The sequence below is a fragment of the Garra rufa genome, chromosome 22 (genome assembly GCF_049309525.1).
Source record: "Garra rufa chromosome 22, GarRuf1.0, whole genome shotgun sequence".
In the NCBI taxonomy this organism is placed as follows: domain Eukaryota; kingdom Metazoa; phylum Chordata; class Actinopteri; order Cypriniformes; family Cyprinidae; genus Garra; species Garra rufa.
This window is the reverse complement of record NC_133382.1, coordinates 4,968,228-4,987,828: the sequence shown is the minus strand read 5'-3', so window position 1 is coordinate 4,987,828 and position 19,601 is coordinate 4,968,228. Positions and strand designations below refer to the sequence as shown.

Sequence of the window (19,601 nt, the reverse complement as noted above, 5' to 3'; positions counted from 1 at the left end):
ACAATAATATATTCAATATAAATATTCATAGTCATAGAATAAAATTGACCTTTTAGATGAATCTATTTGACTGACTATTTGAATCTATTTAACTAAATTGACATAGACATAAATTGAATAGAATGGCTGATTTAGTGTTTTACATTAATTAGGGATGCACCGAAATGAAAATTGTCTCTCATTGTCTCATTGAATGCACGTTAGATGCTGAAAGCACTGTCAGTTTTTACTTTCACTTTAACATATTGCGCATTTTTCACGTTGCTTGTGTGATATCCATTGGCTCACCTCCACGGTTTAAAACATAAATATTTATAAAAATACAGTATATAGAAAAGACATATATTTAAAATATTGTGACGTAACACCAACGTAAAGCCAGTGTTTTTCACTCACTGAAAGCTACATCTGTCTGCGCGCAATGCTCTCATCACTGCACGCACGACAGCAGACACACCACCTCTTGAAATTTCGGCATTACAAGTTTTGCAAATCGCTATCCGTGGGTCTTTCTCAGATATACTGAAATACGTCCACACCGCAAAAGTGTTGCTTCAGACAAGCACGTGCAGGCTGCGGTTTCTGTTTGCGTCAACGTACTGTTTCGGCCGTGTTGTTTCCGTGATAAAAGTCTTTCGGACGAAAACCGAAAATGCACTTTTGGGCCATTTTCGGCCGAAAATTTTCGGTGACCGAATATTCGGTGCATCCCTAACATTAATGTCACCTTAAATATATGTATAAATATATATAAATATGAAATATGAAAAAATTAATTATGAAAAAAAAGTTGTTTCTGCTTAAAGTGTTCGTGCTGCCTTAAAATTTTAAGTTTACTCAACTCAAATATCCACGCTTTCATGCAGTATAACTTAACATTTCATGTTGACTACACTTTTTAAACAGTGTAGTGGGGCAAGATGGCCTCTTTGAATTTTTTTTTTTCATTTTGTGTTTTAATAACTAAATTATGAAATGCTTTAGTTATTGTTCTATAATAACATGTATGTTTACACATTAAGAGTAAGATCACATTATTCATACGATATTGAATGTTTTTAAAGAAGTCTCTTCTGCTCACCAATACAACAAAAGCAGCGATATTGTGAAATATTTTAATATATATTTCTTTCTATCTGAATATATTTTAAAATTTTAATTATTCTTGATTTCAAAGCTTAATCTTCAGCATCATTACTCCAGTCTTCAGTGTCAAATGATCCTTCAGAAATCATTCTAATATGCTGATTTGCTGTTTAAGAAAAAATGTTAGTGTTATTATTATCAATATTTAAAACAGTTAAATGTGATAAATAGAAAGATCTAAAGGTTAGTCTTTATATGAAATATAAAGCTTCTGTAACATTATACACTATAACATTAATATATATATATATATATATATATATATATATATACACAATTTTATTTAGCAAGGATGCTTTAAATTGATCAAAAGTGATGATAAAGTCATTTATAATGTTAGAACAAAAATCTTTCCGATACTTCTGAATCTTCTATTTATCGAAAACCCTAAAAAGATTATACTCAGCTGTTTTCAACAATATTATATATATATATATATATATATATATATATATATATATATATATATGGTGTTTTTATATGTGTTTTTATCATGTTACAATGATTTCTGAAGGAGTAGTGGAGTAATGATGCTAAAAATTAAATCAGAGGAATAAGTTAAATTTTAAAATATATTCTAATAGAAAAACAGCTATTTTGAAAAGTAAAAATATTTCAAAATGTTTTTGATGTGCTTTTGAACAAATAAATGCAGGCTTGGTGAGCGGAAGAAACTTTAAACATTAAAAAAACATTAAAAACATTAAAAACATTAACATATACACCCACACACACAAACACACACACACATACACAAAGGGAACCATGAGAAGCGTTGTAATCAGCATCAAAACACCCTCTTTTTAATGAACAGGTTTGGCTATTTCAGCAACACAATACTAAGAGGTGCATAAAAATGAAGCATACAGCTATGAAATCTGCTTAGACAAACATTTCTAGAAGAAGTGGGCCTTCATTTTCATGACAATACCTCTATTTATACCTTGTCAATGCCTCAAGACATATACTCTGAAACCAAGCTTTGAACAATGTTGATGCTTAAGTGAATCTTTTTTGTGTAATTGTTTCATTTTTTAATTTGTATTATTACTTTTTTACATTTTCTAAAATGATCCTAAGATTATACCCAGAATTTTTAAATAAATTGTTTACTGAGACACCTTCGGTGATGTAGTGCACTACATTGACTAATGATACATAAATGTGACCCTGAACCACAAAACCAGTCTTAAAGATCCACTGAAGTGCCTTGAAACACGCGGCGTTGTTCTATGTGGTGACGTACTTTTAACTGAAACAAAAACAAATCGCCCAGCCCCGCCCACTAATTTTGAATAGCCAATAGCGTTCCATTTATATCTGCTCGGGCAAGAGCCGTTGAGCTCAAGTAGGGCTCGCTGCAGCCTGCGGTGGACATCCAACCCCGCCCACGGTGGACATCCAACCCCGCCCACATCCATGTGTGACGTCAGACACCACGCCCACGTCAATGCGTCACCGTGTGACTCCCCTCCCCATCGGTAGCCTTAAAGCGGTGCATTTCAAAATACTTCACGAAATATCCATGTAAAGTAGCTCTTTCTAAATTCATGGACATTGATAATACCTGCAGTTTCTGTAACACACATGAGGAAGACTTGTGTCATTTGTTTTATCATTGTGAATTGTCTCTTAGTTTTTGGTCTGATGTTAGCACCTTTCTATTTCTGCAAAGAAATGTTAATTATATGCTTTCTTTAAAAGATGTTATCTGTACTTATTCTCATAAAAGTAAAATGATTGAGTATGTTGTTAACTTTTACATTTTGCAAGGCAAATATTATATTCATAAACAGAAATTTGCTAAATGCATACCAAAATGTAATTTATTTTTATCAGAAATAGAAGTTTTGAAAAGTCTTTAAAACAAATGAATACATTTGTTGTTACATTTCACGGAGAACTTTTTTTTCTGGTTATGCTTCCACAATATAATTTTTGTATATGTAAGGGAAAAGGAAGAAAATTTGAACTATTGTTTAGTTGTTTCTAGGTTTTAATTTAATTTTTGTTTATTTATTTACTTTTTATTTATACGTTTATTTATTTATTTTTTTCTCTCCATGGTATTAGTTTATTTTTTATTTTATTATTATTATTATTATTTTAATTTTATCTTATTACTTATTACATATTGTATTACTGTAAACAGATTAGGCTTGTATTTTGTGTATCTGGATTTCTATTTCAATATTTTTGTAATGTCCAATTATTCTTAAAAAAAAAAAAAGAATCCCGATGTTGTACGCATGTGCAAGAATGGCGGAAGTATGTTGTATCAGGGATGTATAATACAAATTAAACCTAGGTCACCTTTCATATGGAACTAATTACATTCGAACAGCCGGTAAAACGCTTGCTTTGGTTGATTAAAGTTAGGAAAATGGTAATTGGTAATAAAACATTTAAACCCTACCCTATTTGTTTGTGTAATGACATAAATTCACGTTTATTATAATCGATTTTGACATAGCTTAGACAAGATCAGATTTAGACGGACAAGTAAGTTTTGTTATTGTAAAAGTAACACTTAGCATATTTTCATTTTCATCTAATTCTCTAAAGATATGTCCACAAATGTGAACATTGCTAATCATATTATCACTATTTTAATATGTGTTAATACTATTTAATATGTTGGATGTGTGACGTGTTTGAACATGGGCGCGGCGTCTGGCGTCACACTTGGATGTGGGCGGGGTTGGATGTCCACCGCAGGCTGCAGCGAGCCCTACTTGGAAAATAGGCTGTATGCACGGTGGTGAATGACGTACTTCCGGTGGAATATAAGGATGCTGGATTACTTCCGTTCCGGCGCGATTGTAGAGTGCTGTGTACTATTTTTTCTAATAACTTGTATTGTCTTCTATACTACGGTAACGTTAGTCACAAAAACAGACTCCACTCATATTGTTGATGCTTATTTGCTTTATTATATTAAATAAACATATAAAATGACATCTAAACGTATGAAAGTATCTTTTCAAAGACGGGAGGACAGCCCCTCTAGCCACCACTGCTGTGTGCCACAGTGTACAGCATCTGCTAAATTTAACACTTTTCTAAGTTTCCACACGTTTCCTAAAGAATGTGTGATTATAAAACCAACTTTGCCGCCTTGTATCTCCATTACCACTGTTTCAGCTATAATTAGCAGTGATAATGCAGTGCTATTCATCTGTCGTAGAACTGCATTACATTTTTTATTCTTATTATTTTGTACAATAATCATCCATACTAGCTAAGATAACAGCTGTGGTTATCCAAGCTGAACAGTGGTAACGTTAGAAAAGTAAAAACTGAACTGGACTGAACATGTCCAACAGAACTTTGAACGTCACTTTTAAGCTACTCTACTCTCAGTTGGTGTGGAGTCTCTGCTTTCCTCATAGAGCGGTAGTAGTGAGCTTTCACTGAGATCTCATTTGTGGCCCTGATTTTACCTCACACTTTCAGACAAAATTACAAACACGCCTGCTGCTGGACGAATCGTAAAAAAATAATAGAAGTTCAGTTCAGGCGGTTCAGGTTAGCTGAATTTACCTTCATAATTGCACAGATACGAAGACACATAAAACTTGAAACCTTTCTCAAGTTTGCTCTGTGGCGTTGTACTGCACATCAGTGATTGTACATTTGGGCAACTCTTGCAAACACCGAGTAAAATTCGTCGACTCTGCCATAATCGCGTTTTTCTCCGCTTCAAACCTCTCCAACCGGAAACGGAATAGCAGCCTTGCGTCAAACGCGGAAGTACGCGTGCATAGAGCCTATTTGGGCTGGTTTTTGTTGAAGTGGGCGGGTTTTGGTGAGCTTTTGGGCTGGAAATCGTCAACCCGATCTGGCAACACTGTTTGGGAGCAGCAAGAAGAACGATTCACAACAGTGGTAAGTGTCTTATTATATTTTTTATATTTCGTAACTGTATTAGAATATTAAGGTGTCATAAACATTCACGGTAACCGCAGATTAACGAATCCTCCGTCCGCGGAGCACGAGAGAGACTTGTGCGGGGATTCGGCAGCACAGTCGCGGAAGGATTTCACACACATTCCCCGGCTATAGGCGTAACATCTCTGGGTTCCTACGTTAAGAATTACAAGATTCATTGGCAAAAGATGTGATTCACGGCGACGTCGTGCTGATCAGCACACTTTCTCGTGATTATTTTATGATGTACAAAAAATTTGCACAGGCAGCCATCTGTTAACACGGCTGTTAAGCACCGAAATAAAACGCGTGTTTAGGGCTCGCGATTCGCGGTCAGCCGCTCACGGAGGATGTGTGTGTCACGTAAACTCTGAACGGTGCTGTTAAAGTGGTTAACGTAAGCAGTGAGATGTACTAGGACCTTTGATAACTTGCTAATTCGCTTATTGTTTGAATGTAACGTTAGTGCTTTTTGCTAACTTTGATTTGAAGAATGAGTTAATCCAGCCTATCTTCCTGTCTGGCCTGTTCACAGCATATTACATATTCCGGACTAACGTTATCAAGAGGAGACGGACGGAGCTTGGAGCTTTGGAGTTCATTCAGAGGTAATAGTTGCATTCTAACAATCTGAGTACCTGCATTTTACATGTAACGTTAGATATTATAGAATATGTTTCTCAACTCAAGTAGAGAGAGTTTTTTTAGGGAGAATAATTCAGATGTACAAAAGCTAAAATTAATGTGAATTACTTATTGTCTGCTTCCTGACTGTTTTGTAGATATTTATCCTGAGAGAGAAACAAAGAAGTTGAAAGGCAAAGACCCATCTAAAACGACAGGACACAGAAGAAACCAGCAGAAGTGAACCCAAGTTACCAGCTTTCTTTGCAATGTGAGGGATTTTCAGCAGAATTACTGACATGCAAGTACACATAAACCAAGATCTTTTTCCTTTTATTATGTTCTTTTATCCTTTATCTACACTAGCATTCAAAAGTTTGTGATCAGTAGGTTTTATGTTTTGAAATAAGTATCTTCTGCTCATAAAGGCTGCATTTAATTGATAAAAAATACAGAAAAAACTATAATGTTGTGAAATATTATTAAAATGTTTATCCATTTTAATATACTTAAAAATGTAATTTATTTCTGAATTTTCAGCATCAATACTCTAGTCTTCTAATTACTCCAGTGTCACATGATCCTTTAGAAATTATTGTATATGCTGATTTATTATCAATGTTAGAAGCAATTGTGCTGTTTAATATTTTTAATAAAGTGTGATACTGTTTTCAGGATTTTTTCATGGATTTTCTTTACTTATATCTTATATATTATACTTATATATATATATAGTTTGTTACATTGAAATTGATTGTAAAGATTTATATTTTTAGATAAAATTTATCTTTTAAATAACTGCTGTTCTTTGAAACTTATTCATCAAAGAATCCTGAAAAAGTATCACAGGCTCCAAAACATACACTGACAACATTGACAATAAATCAGCATATTGATAATAAATGAGAATGATCTCTGAAAGATCATGTAACACTGGTGTAATGATACTGAACATTCAGCTTTGCATCTCAGAAATAAATTATATTTGAAAGTATAGTAAAATATAAAACTTGTAATAACTTGCAAAAATTGTAATAATTTTTCACAATTTTAACGTTTTACTGTTTAATATCACACTGATCTAACTGTAACTCATCACTCTCTCTGCCTTTGACTGTATCTGTCATCCCTCTGTCTTTGTCTGACTGTATCATTGTTTTGTAAAATATCTAATGTATTGCCCTTTTTGTTCTTTTCTATATTTTTTGCCACTCTTTGCATCCTGGGATGGAAAAGCATCTGGAGCTGAACTGTTCTCCTTTTTTGATCAGAAGTTTTGTTGGACTCACTTGAGGCCTTGTTGTTGTTTGGCCATGTTGGACTGTTCGTGAAGTTGTGAAAATTCATCATTGTCTTTGTGGTATTTAGAACCATTTAATTATGACCATGTTGGTTAACTTGATGTTGTTTTCATCTTTGGCTAAATATTGGTTAACCTTAAAATTTAGCAGGTTAATATGTTTCAAGTAAATATTTTCAAGCCCAATTTATTTTGGAATTCAGAATCATACTGAATACACTGTTCTATGACATTTCTTTCATGCAAATTTGAGAGTTATTAAATAAGAGATTTTAGAGAGAAATAAAATTGGACCTGTTTATCAAGATTAAGATGTGTCAAATTATTATTATTTTTGTTTTTATTAAATAATAGGTGCACTGAGTTTCATACTATACAACACTTTATGCAGTTAAATATTTTTTAAGCTTATGCAGTTAATAAATTGTTTAAATTGCTAGTCATTATTCAGCAATCTGGAAAATAAATACTGCAAATAAAGAATATACAAATTAAAGTAGTACAATATTTTTTACAGTGAAACGTTATTTAATGATTTCCAGTACACTTGTAAAATTGCAAACTATTGCTGCAATTTCACAGTAGCAGCTCTAAAAAAATGTATATATCGTTGCTTGTATATATACAGAAAATTGCTTTATTTTAACAGTAAAACTGTAGTTAATCATTTACAGTGAACTTGTAAAAAAATTACAGTATTGCTGGCAACCAAAGTTGCCAGTAACTTGCTGTAAATTTTACAGTAATTTTTTTACAGTGTAGTAAGAGTCTTTGATACATTCCTTTTGACACTAGAATCAACTGCGGCAATGGAGACACAAAGGATGCTCCTGAGAAGTTTGGCTGTTGTGGTGGTTATTGCATCTGTGATCTGGTCTACAACAGGTAAAATGCTTTAACTGTTCATACATTATTCTATCTGATGGAATGATGCAGAATATTGAGGTTTACTTGATTTTTCTATCTTAGGGGACGAATACAAGCTGAAATCATGCTGTACTAAAGTATCCACAACAGAGGTGACTGATCCTATCATCAATATCAGGTTGCAACTTGAAAATCTTCCATGTGTTAAGGCCATCATGTAAGAATCACAGTTCCTCTCTAAAGAAAACATGTCACAATTAAAGGTCAACAGCATCTTATATTTCTGTGTTTTCAATGTTTTCATTGTCTTTGACAGCTTTGAAACTGAACAGGGAGAGGTTTGCAAAGATTATAGACAACGATGGGTGCAGAAGAAAGTTAAGCAATTTTTTAAACCCAAAAAGTATGTTTAAACATAAATTTGTAACAACATAAAAAGCTTATGAAGTGTTTACAGTGATACATATAGTATTCACATAGTTTTTTGTTTGTTTGTTTTTTACTGCAGTGCTTAAAGCAACAAACACCTGACTTCCACGCCACCATCAACATCATCTGTTAGTGACCAAACCTGTGTGGGACGATCTACACAAGCAGCTGACAGCTCATGAATCCAAGCTCATGAGTGTCTAAAAATAAACTCATAATGAGAATGCATATCAAATTAATTACATGTTTTAAAAGTATTTTTATAAAACATTTGAGAGATTTTGCTGTTGTATTTAAAAAAAAATGTTTGTAGTAACACTGTTTTAGAACAAATGAAGTTTAAACAAAATATTGGCATATGTTATATTTCACATTGAAAAATTTTTCACTCAATGTACTGGTAATGGACTTGTGTTATTAACTCATATGTCAATAAGGCTGATGCAAGTCTGAGTGAATTTTACACTGATTTGTATGAGAAAAACCTGATTTTTTAATTTTTTTTTATTTGATGGTGCAAATGAGGAGCTGCAATCTGAAACAACAAATAAACTCTGATCAGAATCTACTGGTTTTGTTTGTGGTTTTTGTTTCTGAATGTGTGCAAAGGATTGTTCCTCAGGCATGAAGACATCCTTTCTAAAGAATAAGTACTAGTATCTAAAGAATAAGTACTAGTATCTAATGAATAAGTACTAGTATCTAAAGAATAAGTACTAGTATCTAATGAATAAGTACTAGTATCTAAAGAATAAGTACTAGTATCTAATGAATAAGTACTAGTATCTAAAGAATAAGTACTAGTATCTAAAGAATAAGTACTAGTATCTAAAGAATAAGTACTAGTATCTAATGAATAAGTACTAGTATCTAAAGAATAAGTACTAGTATCTAATGAATAAGTACTAGTATCTAATGAATAAGTACTAGTATCTAAAGAATAAGTACTAGTATCTAAAGAATAAGTACTAGTATCTAATGAATAAGTACTAGTATCTAATGAATAAGTACTAGTATCTAATGAATAAGTACTAGTATCTAAAGAATAAGTACTAGTATCTAAAGAATAAGTACTAGTATCTAAAGAATAAGTACTAGTATCTAATGAATAAGTACTAGTATCTAAAGAATAAGTACTAGTATCTAATGAATAAGTACTAGTATCTAATGAATAAGTAATAGTATCTAAAGAATAAGTACTAGTATCTAAAGAATAAGTACTAGTATCTAAAGAATAAGTACTAGTATCTAATGAATAAGTACTAGTATCTAAAGAATAAGTACTAGTATCTAATGAATAAGTACTAGTATCTAATGAATAAGTACTAGTATCTAAAGAATAAGTACTAGTATCTAAAGAATAAGTACTAGTATCTAAAGAATAAGTACTAGTATCTAAAGAATAAGTACTAGTATCTAATGAATAAGTACTAGTATCTAAAGAATAAGTACTAGTATCTAAAGAATAAGTACTAGTATCTAATGAATAAGTACTAGTATCTAAAGAATAAGTACTAGTATCTAATGAATAAGTACTAGTATCTAAAGAATAAGTACTAGTATCTAATGAATAAGTACTAGTATCTAAAGAATAAGTACTAGTATCTAAAGAATAAGTACTAGTATCTAATGAATAAGTACTAGTAACATGAAAATAGATACCAGTACGGGTAATAGAATAGAATTAATCTCAAAACGGCAACTACTAGACTACATAAACACGGAAAGTTTAAGAGACTTCATAGTCTCACTTGTGGAGTTTGTGCGTGAGGGCGCCCTGCGGCGACAAGTATGAATGAAAACGATTTTACATTAATTGAGTACTCAAAAAGGTTTAAAAACCCTAAATTGGGTCAAAATAGCAAACATAATTAAGAACTTTAAGGTGAACATTTGAAAATCTTTACATTACATTTTTTATTTTATCTTATGTACATTAAAAATGATAAACAGAAGCTCAAACATTCATGACTTATGTGAGAATCAATTACCATTTTATCAGTTATGACTTTCGTCAGGTACATTTCTGGCTTTAAAAGTTCACCATCTACCAATTAATAATGTTACAAATACAAAGTTTAAATAAACATTGTGTGTTAAATTAATTGTAATTTATGTTTAGCGATGTTCTTATCAGGTGGTGGATAAGTTGTATTTACAATATGTCATTAGATGATACATTGAGTAGAAATTAGGAAATATATTTTTTTATCTTAATAATTACATGATTTCCCCATTATCTAATCAAACTAGTCAAAAAATTCTAAATGCTCAAAATAAACAATTAAAAGATTAATTATTCTTCTAGACAGTGATGTGAAATAGACAACACAAAAAAATGGCCTTTCGAAACTTTAATGTTGTATGTTTTAATTCCATTAATTTCTCTGTCTGGAATATGCTTCTTGCCTCTGCATCACATCTTGCTCTTTCACCCAAAAGTGACAATTCCCTCATCATTTACTGACCCTCGTGTTGTCCAAAATGTTTACACCTTTCTTTCTTCAGATGAACACAAGCAAAGATTTTTAGTCCTTGCAATGTAAGAGGACAACTTCAAAAACCACATAAAGTGAGGACGACAGTCAAAATTAAAATATTAGTATTTGTATTTGTCTTACATATAACATATTGTTTCACTATAGAAGACACTGATTCATTAACAGGGGTTGAATGTCATTTCATATTACCTTTGTATATATTTTTTTAAGTATAACTTTTGGATGTCCCATACAGTGTTTATTGTTGTTGCACTAGACATGTATTTGACTTGTGCCATTGCATTTTGTTTTGTTCTCTCCCTTTAACCATATTTCTGTATGTCTGTCAGAAAAAAAGTACTTCTCTTGTAGTACTTCTTTTTAATACTTGAGTACAATTTAAAGTTGTACTTTTTACTTTGAATCAAGTATGCTTTTGGCCAGATACTTTAAATTTAGTAAAAAGTTCGCTATCTATACTTTCCCTTTGAGTACTCTGCTAAAAACTTAGTTTTGTATAATATTATAGTGAAATAGTGCTATTGCAAATGTAATACTCCTTATTTTTGTTTAATGTTTTTATTTAGAAATTATAACCATAATCATTATTAGTTATATTGATATATAAAAACAACATTTTTGGCCAAATTGTGCAGCCCTACAAGGACAGTGCCTTGCAAAAGTATTCATACCCCTTAATTTTTTTTTTTTTTTTTTTTTTTTTTTTTTTTGCAGCATTATTTTAAACTGCTTTAAATTACTTTTTTTTCCCACATCAGTCTACATCTCATACACCATAATGACAAAACACAAAACAGGTTTGGAACAACTTTACAAATGTATTAGAAATAAAAAAAACTGAAAAGATCGCGTTGCATAAGTATTCATACCCTTTTCTGGGACACTTGAAATCTAGCTCAGGAGCATTCATATTGCTTCTAGATGTTCCTACAATTCGAGTGGAGTTTAACTGTGGCAAATTCATTTGAAAGAGTATGATTTAGAAAGGCACACACCTCTCAGAAAAGGTCTAACAGCTGAAAATACATATCAGATTAAAAACCAAGTCCTGAGGTCAAGATAACTACCAGTAGAGCTTAGAGACAGACTTGCGTTAAGGCAATGATCTAGGGAAGAGTTCAGGAAAAAAATCTGCTGCATTGAAGGTTCACAGAATGTAGCCTGTATAGCCTCCATTGTACATAATGGAAGACAACTGGAACAACTAGGTCTCTAGAAAATGTCTGCCAGCCCCCATCCAAGCTGACAGAGCTTGTGAAAAGGAGAGGCAAAGAATGGCAGATAATTGCCAAATGCAGATGTGCAAAGCTTGTCACATCATACCCAAAAAGACTTGAGGCTGTAAAGGTGCTTCAACTATGTATGAGTTAAGGGTATTAATACTTTTGCAATGTACTTATTTCAGTGTTTTATTTTGTAATAAATTTGTAAAATTTGCAAATCTGTTTTTTGCTTAGTTATTATTATGGTGTATGAAATGTAAATTGGTATGGGGAAAAACTGATTTAAAGCAGTATAACATAATGCTGCAACAAAACAAAATGTGAAAAAAATGAAAATACTTGAATGAAGACACTGTACAACAAACATGTATATATATATATATATATATATATATATATATATATATATAATTTTTTTATTATTTTTTTGGCCTTTTTTCTAAATAAAGAAAATGTTTGCCTGAAAAACATAAGGTTTGTATTTTCTGTGCCCTGTACAGAATATTTGTGTAAAAACATTCAGTCTGTAGCATCAGTGCTATATGCACACACACACACACACACACACACACACACACACACACACACACAAAAAAGTTTATCTCCATCCTGCCACCAGAGGTCACTCGATGAAAAACAAACACGTTAGGCTACTATGTTTATGAAATTACAGCGTTTATAAAACTGACAAAAATAACGTTTTCTATGTGCTTGTGTCAAATGATTGTTCTATGTGGTTTTCTCAACAACAAAAACAACAACAAAAAAATAAATATGTCTCCTACCGTTTCCTTTCTAATCTCTATCCTATACATTGCTGGCTCATTAATATTCAACATACTATTAGCATACTCGGCAGAAATGCAAATTTTAAAAGTACTAGTATCTATTAAGTTCAAGATATCTATGGTCTTATAAGTTACTAGTAACTAAAAAATAAGAACTAGTTCTATTTTTTGTTAACAGGAAGAGTATAATTAAACACTAGTCACTATTGCAATAAGTACTAGTATCTAATGAATAAGTACTAGTATCTAATGAATAAGTACTAGTATCTAATGAATAAGTACTAGTACTTAATGGAAAAGATACTAGTATCTAAAAAATAAGTACTAGTAACATGAAAATAGATACTAGTACGAGTAATAGATTAAATCTCAAAACGGCTTGCCATAGGTAGTAATGTCATTGACAGTAGTGACGGTCAAAAGAAAGTTTTTCCCCATGCTCACGCTGCAGCCATGCTCCAAAAAACCCGCCATGTCCCACAAGTGAACACACAGGCTGCGTTCGAAACCGCATACTCAATGAGAAGGTACTTAATTTCAATAAGTACTTACTTAACGAGCGCTAAAAGAGTACGTACTCTACAGCCAAATCTCGTTGAGTATGGATGTGATCTGCACGTCGTCTTCCGTCATGTTGACGTTATCATGTGACCAACGACGTTATTTAACATATAGCGACAGGTTTAATTCATCTTTCTATAAATATTTTGATATTGATGAATTTTTTTTTTTTTTTTTTTTTGGTCATGTTGAAGAAACAGGTGTTCTTTTATTGTGATTGTAGTATAACAGATACGTTTAGAGTTCATTTAGGTTTTTTTATTTTTTAATTAAGTATAATTTTAAATATAATTATTAATTTTAAATAATTTTCGTCAGGAAAACCCAAATTCTTTAGTTTTGTATTCAAAATTGTTTATCCACACGCAAAGCTATCTTAAATTCTTGTTGAATTTCTCTTTTCATCCCTGAGGCTTATCAATAACAAAAACAAATCCAATTTTTGATAAACGATGATGTGAATTAGAGCCCTGCACGGGCCTTAAATCTAAGCCCTGGCCCGGCCCTGGCCCAAGACGCACAGGCTGTAGCCCGGCCCGTGTCCGACAGCTTATCAAAATCTTTGGCCCGGGTCCGACCCGAAGCCCGTCTTTTTTTCCGCCAAACAGCTTATACTGTTACAGCCATTAAAATAGACCACATTCGTATTTAATAGAAAGTTTATGTTTTTTCGTTTCGTTTTTTTATCAGAACAATTTAGAGAAATGTTTAGAGTTTTTTGTGTGTTTGTTTGTTTGTTTTTTAAATGTAAGTTTTAGTTTAAGTGACATCGATATCCAAGCGGTATGTGGTCCACAGTGAGTTTACTCAATTTAACCTATATATCAAATCAACAATTGATTGGTCTACAATGCAATCCACAGATATAAAACAAACATCAATATATCACAATGTTAGATTTAAAGTTTATTATCACCATCTCAGAACCAGTGGCAGACTGGGACTAAAAAACAGCCCTGGACTTTGACTCGGCTCAGCCCACAACAACAGATGTGTGTGAAAGCTAATCAGCAACAGACACGGGCCTCAAAATACTTAAATCTCAAAATCTCTTAACCCATGATGTTTTACCTTCCAAATTATAGCATTATCTCTGATGTTGACTAAAAGATATGTTAAAAGCATAGTGTAGAATACTCACAGAAATAAACAGCCCTCTTTTAATGTCTCTCTGCTGAAAAATATGCAGGTAAAAAAAAAACGGGGTTTATGTATTACGTCATATATTCCATGCAATCTTAAACTATATGTATTACTTACTAATCTCTTAATTAATTTGTGCAAAAAAATACGGCACTGCAAAAACTGTTCATCTAACCAAATTAAAAAATCTTGTTTCCAGCTAAAAAGTATTTTTGATCTTGTTTTGAGACTTATATACTAAGCAAGAGAAGTAGATGTTATATTATTAATCTTATTTTGAGTATATTTGTCTTATTTTGAGAATTCTTAGCAAGTGCGATTTGTCTTATTACACTGGCAGATTATTTCACTTAATTTAAGAAGCTTTCGACTAACCTAACCCTTAAAATACTTGATTTTAGTCAAAAACTTCTTAAATTAAGTGAAATAATCTGCCAATGAAACAAGACAAATCACACTTGGTAAGAATTCTAAAAAATAAGGCATATATACTCAATATAAGATTAAGAATCTAACACCTTTTTCTACTCTTGCTTAGTATATAAGTAACAAGGTTAAAAATGCTTTTTAGCTGGAAACAAGATTTTTTGACTTGATTAGATGGAGTTTTTGCAGTGTGCACAAAAACGGTTTAATTACTTATTAAAGTGCCCCTATTATGCCATGTTTAAGGTAGTTAATATTGTTGTAATAGTCTCTTAAAACAGGTTTACATGTATGCAAGTTCAAAAAACACTTTAGTTTTCTCAAAAATTAGATTTAATTTTACCCCGTTTCTAAATGATTCGTAAACGACTCGTGTGAAGCAGTTCGAAGAATCAGTCTCTCTAAACCCCTCCTTTCAGTGAGCCCTCACCGCTGTGATTGGTCAGATGGTGCAGTCCTTTTGGATTGGTCTACCACTTCAGCGCAAAACGAAACGCCCATTGGCATAACTGATAGTGATGGGAAGTTCGGATCATTTTACAGACTCGGATCTTTGAGTCTCGTTCAGCAAAATGAACGAATCTTTTTTCGAGTCATTTCGTTCATTCCGTTCATTTTACCAAAATATAATAAAAAAGCTACGTGTTACTTCCATAACACATGTACTGCTTATACAAACGTTGATCACACTACAAACAAGACAAAACTATAATGCTATTAGAAACATAAGAGACTAATTCATTTTTTACCTGGGTCTTCAGTCTATGATTAACTCCCTCACCTCTATCTGTCCGGGTTTGAGTCGTTCGTTCATCACGTGACAGCCCCATATTAACTTAACTAACGCGATCTGAGCCGGAAATAGAATTGATTAGTTCATCTCTCGAGTCTTTCGGGTTTGAGTCGTTCGTTCATCATGTGACAGCCCCATACGCTTAACCTATGCTGCTGGAGCCGGAAACAGAATGGATTTGTTCATCTCTCGAGTCTTTCGGGTTTGAGTCGTTCGTTCATCACGTGACAGCCCCATACGCTTAACCTATGCTGCTGGAGCCGGAAACAGAATGGATTCGTTCATCTCTCGAGTCTTTCGGGTTTGAGTCGTTCGTTCATCACGTGACAGCCCCATACGCTTAACCTATGCTGCCTGAGCCGGAAAGAGAATGGATTCGTTCATCTCTCGAGTCTTTCGGGTTTGAGTCGTTCGTTCATAGTTGCGCAATTGCGCATGCGCGACTGAACGAATCACTCCCGAGACGACTCGTTCTTCCCGAGTCACATTAAAGATTCGTTCAAAATGAACGAATCGTTCAAGAACGACCCATCACTAATAACTGAATGACAGCTGTGGAGACCTGTTAATGCATAGAAAAGATAGCCTCGACTTTACCCTATCAATTCGAGCCGGAGTCTGGCGATGAAACGGTTGAAGTGGCACATCGACAAGAAACTGTTTTGCAAGCACGACTGGAGCAGGACGTTTCTCAGTGGGTGTCATATTATAACTGTGGAAAGTGCTTGCAATTTGCTTTTGTAAGCGAACCGGGCACACCTCTACGTTGTGAACTTCAACACTGTAACGTACAACCCATAACACTGCGTTAAGCCATCGTTTATCATTATCATTTCTAAACTAATAAGGCAGACAGACAGTCAAGCTGCATCAATCACAATTTTTAGACTACATTGCACTCACAGCTGAACAACAGAACTACAGAAACGCAAGTTAGCCACTTACCAAGACATGTGCGGGGTTGTTACACACCATAACGTACACAAAGACGTATTTTGAACGATCGCTAGAAAATACAATCATCAATTATTAATCATACTTACAGGTAGAAGTTCAGAGGAGCAAGCCGGTCCAAATAAACTGGGCACTGATCCATTTTTTAAAACCAAGCGTTTGGTGAATCTCGCGTTGTAACGTTACTCCCCAAGATTGGAAAAACAGTCATCAGTAAAATGACGCGAATACAACACAAGATTGGCATTGGACTGCTGAGGTGTTGAAAAAATTAATGTTAACCACTCATTCTTGGTAGTTTCATCTTTCTGAAGGGCATATAAAACAAATTCACTCTCACAGCGCAGGGCGTCTTCTTGACATGTAACGTTAATCCACGTGAAAATGGTAGGCCTACTGTTTGTGGGCGGGCAAGTTGTTCGCGAAATTGAACGTGGGCGGACATTATGCAAATGTGTAGCTCGTGACGTGTGGCCGTTACAGAAAAAAGATTCGAATTGCTGACGACTCGTTTAGGCGAATGTGAGCCGACTCTTTTTTTTTGTTAGACAAAAACTTCATTTATAGTGCACTGTCGGCGTCACAACTTTGCAGATAGTTTATGTTCACATACAGCTACATGACACACTACATGAAATATCATATTTGAAAAGGCATAATAGGGGCACTTTAAATATTTCTTCTGCCTTCATGTTAACGCTGCGGCATGTTTATATCGTGTTTTTTCCCCCTCACCTTCTCAGCCCCACCCTTTTCTTTCTCCCATCTGCACTTCACTTGTAAACGGTTGAGTGACAAGCATTCTCTATCAAGCTAAACATGTTTAACATATGATTTCCTGCTTAATATGCAGTTATATTACGGACCATTGGCATGAATTGTACTCATGATGGAGCGGTGGTGGAGCGCTCTTGAAGAGAGTGAAAACCATGACGCTCCGACATTAAAAAAAATCCGCTCCTTCCTCCATTCAAAAATCACACCGCTCCACTCCGCGCTCCGCTCATACTCTGCTATGCGCGAGTTAGGCATCACTGGCGCTTCCGGGGACCGCACGCATTAAATCTCATTAAACTTTTTTTTTTTTTTCAGTTTTTTTTTCTAAAGCAGGCCCGAAGCCCGATATGCGTGCAAGTTATGACGTGAAAACTGGCCCGAAGCCCGGCCCTAGGGGCAAAAAAAAGTCGGGCCCCGACGGGCTCGGGCTCAAATGCAGGGCTCTACCGTGAGAGCAGTTTACAAACTGTGAGAACGGATTGCGAAAGCGTGCGCACGGATTATGAATTTGTGGGTACGGATTCAAAATCCGAGGGTACGGTTTACAAAATCTGAGCGCACGGATTGGAAATTCGTGGGCACGGTTTGTTAATCCGTGGGCACGAATTGTTAAACTGAGGGAACAGTTTAAGAATTCGTGAGAACGGTTTATAAACTGAGGCAAAACCGTCCCCACGGATTAATTATTTTTCTTCTACAGGTGACGTAAGGGGCTCCGTAGCTCTCTACTAGTCATTGGCCAGAATAATTAACGGATTCAAAATCCGAGGGTACGGTTTACAAAATCTGAGCGCACGGATTGGAAATTCACTGCGGTCAGGCCAGCCGCCAAGTCGAAAAGCTACGGAGCCCCTTACGTCACCTGTAGAAGAAAAATAATTAATCCGTGGGGACGGTTTTGCAATTCGTTCCCTCAGTTTATAAACCGTTCTCACGAATTCTGAAACTGTTCCCTCAGTTTAACAATTCGTGCCCACGGATTAACAAACCGTGCGCTCAGATTTTGTAAACCGTACCCTCGGATTTTGAATCCGTACCCACAAATTCATAATCCGTGCGCACGCTTTCGCAATCCGTTCCCACAGTTTGTAAACTGCTCTCACGGATTTGTGGCCCCGCCCCCAAATTCAACCAGGACACCTGTTTATATGCTGGATGCATTGTTTTGCATTTATTAAACTTTATTTCTCAGTAGGCTATATGAGACTATGCAACACTGACAAAACAGAGTTTTTAGCTTTATTTTATATTAATCACCAATAGATTAGGTGCCAAAACATCATGTGTTTTAACCTATTGGTTATTAATGTAAAATAAACGATAAAAAGAAGCCTGTTTTGTAAGTGCGGTCATGGTACCAAAATAAAATAATAAGTGAAGAGCGCTGTTCAAACGGCTTTGTTTTATATAATATTTTTCAAAATATAAAATTACCTGAATTAAAAAAAAAACGAGTTTTGGAGAGGAGAAGGTAAAAAGTAATGTAGCCTAATATATTTCATATTTAATAATTACATTAACAGTGAAGCATGCATCTAACTCTGAGTGAAAAGATTATCATAAAATCACCAAAATGAGTCTGCATGTTAAGAATGAACAAACACATTTGTGCACTCATTTATTTAGCCTATAAATTAAAATAATTATTACTATTTTAAGTATTATGACGTAAACAGCTTATACTGTTTCTACTGATCGGGGCCACAAATCCGTGAGTACAGTTTAAAACCCGTGGGAACGGATTGCTAAAGCGTGCGCACGGATTATGAATTTGTCGGTACGGATTCAAAATCCGAGGGTACGGTTTACAAAATCTGAGCGCACGGATTGGAAATTCGTGGGTACGGTTTGTTAATCCGTGGGCACGATTTATTAAACCGAGGGAACAGTTTAAGAATTCGTGGGTACGGTTTATAAACTGAGGGAACGAATTGCAAAACCGTCCCCACGGATTAATTATTTTTCTTCTACAGGTGACGTAAGGGGCTCCGTAATACGCACAGTCAATCTAGCCGCCAATATATTTCGACGGTCGCGCATAAACAGCGTATTACGGTAAATGCGTCCGAGAACTGATCCAAATGGCAGAGCTCGTCTAGAACGTGATTTTTACCATAGCGCTCATATATATATATATAT

The 19,601-nt window shown here is 34.2% G+C and overlaps 1 protein-coding gene across 1 annotated transcript in view; it reads left to right on the top strand.

Annotated features, from left to right (window-relative positions):
* The first annotated feature begins 9,944 nt into the window (after positions 1–9,944).
* The window catches only part of LOC141298315 (growth arrest-specific protein 7-like), a 17,281-nt gene continuing 7,624 nt past the window's right edge, over positions 9,945–19,601 (top strand). Inside the window, exon 1 of the mRNA XM_073828819.1 lies at positions 9,945–10,085. Within this exon, the coding sequence (XP_073684920.1) occupies positions 9,945–10,085 (141 nt within the window). The remainder of the gene's footprint in view (positions 10,086–19,601) is intronic.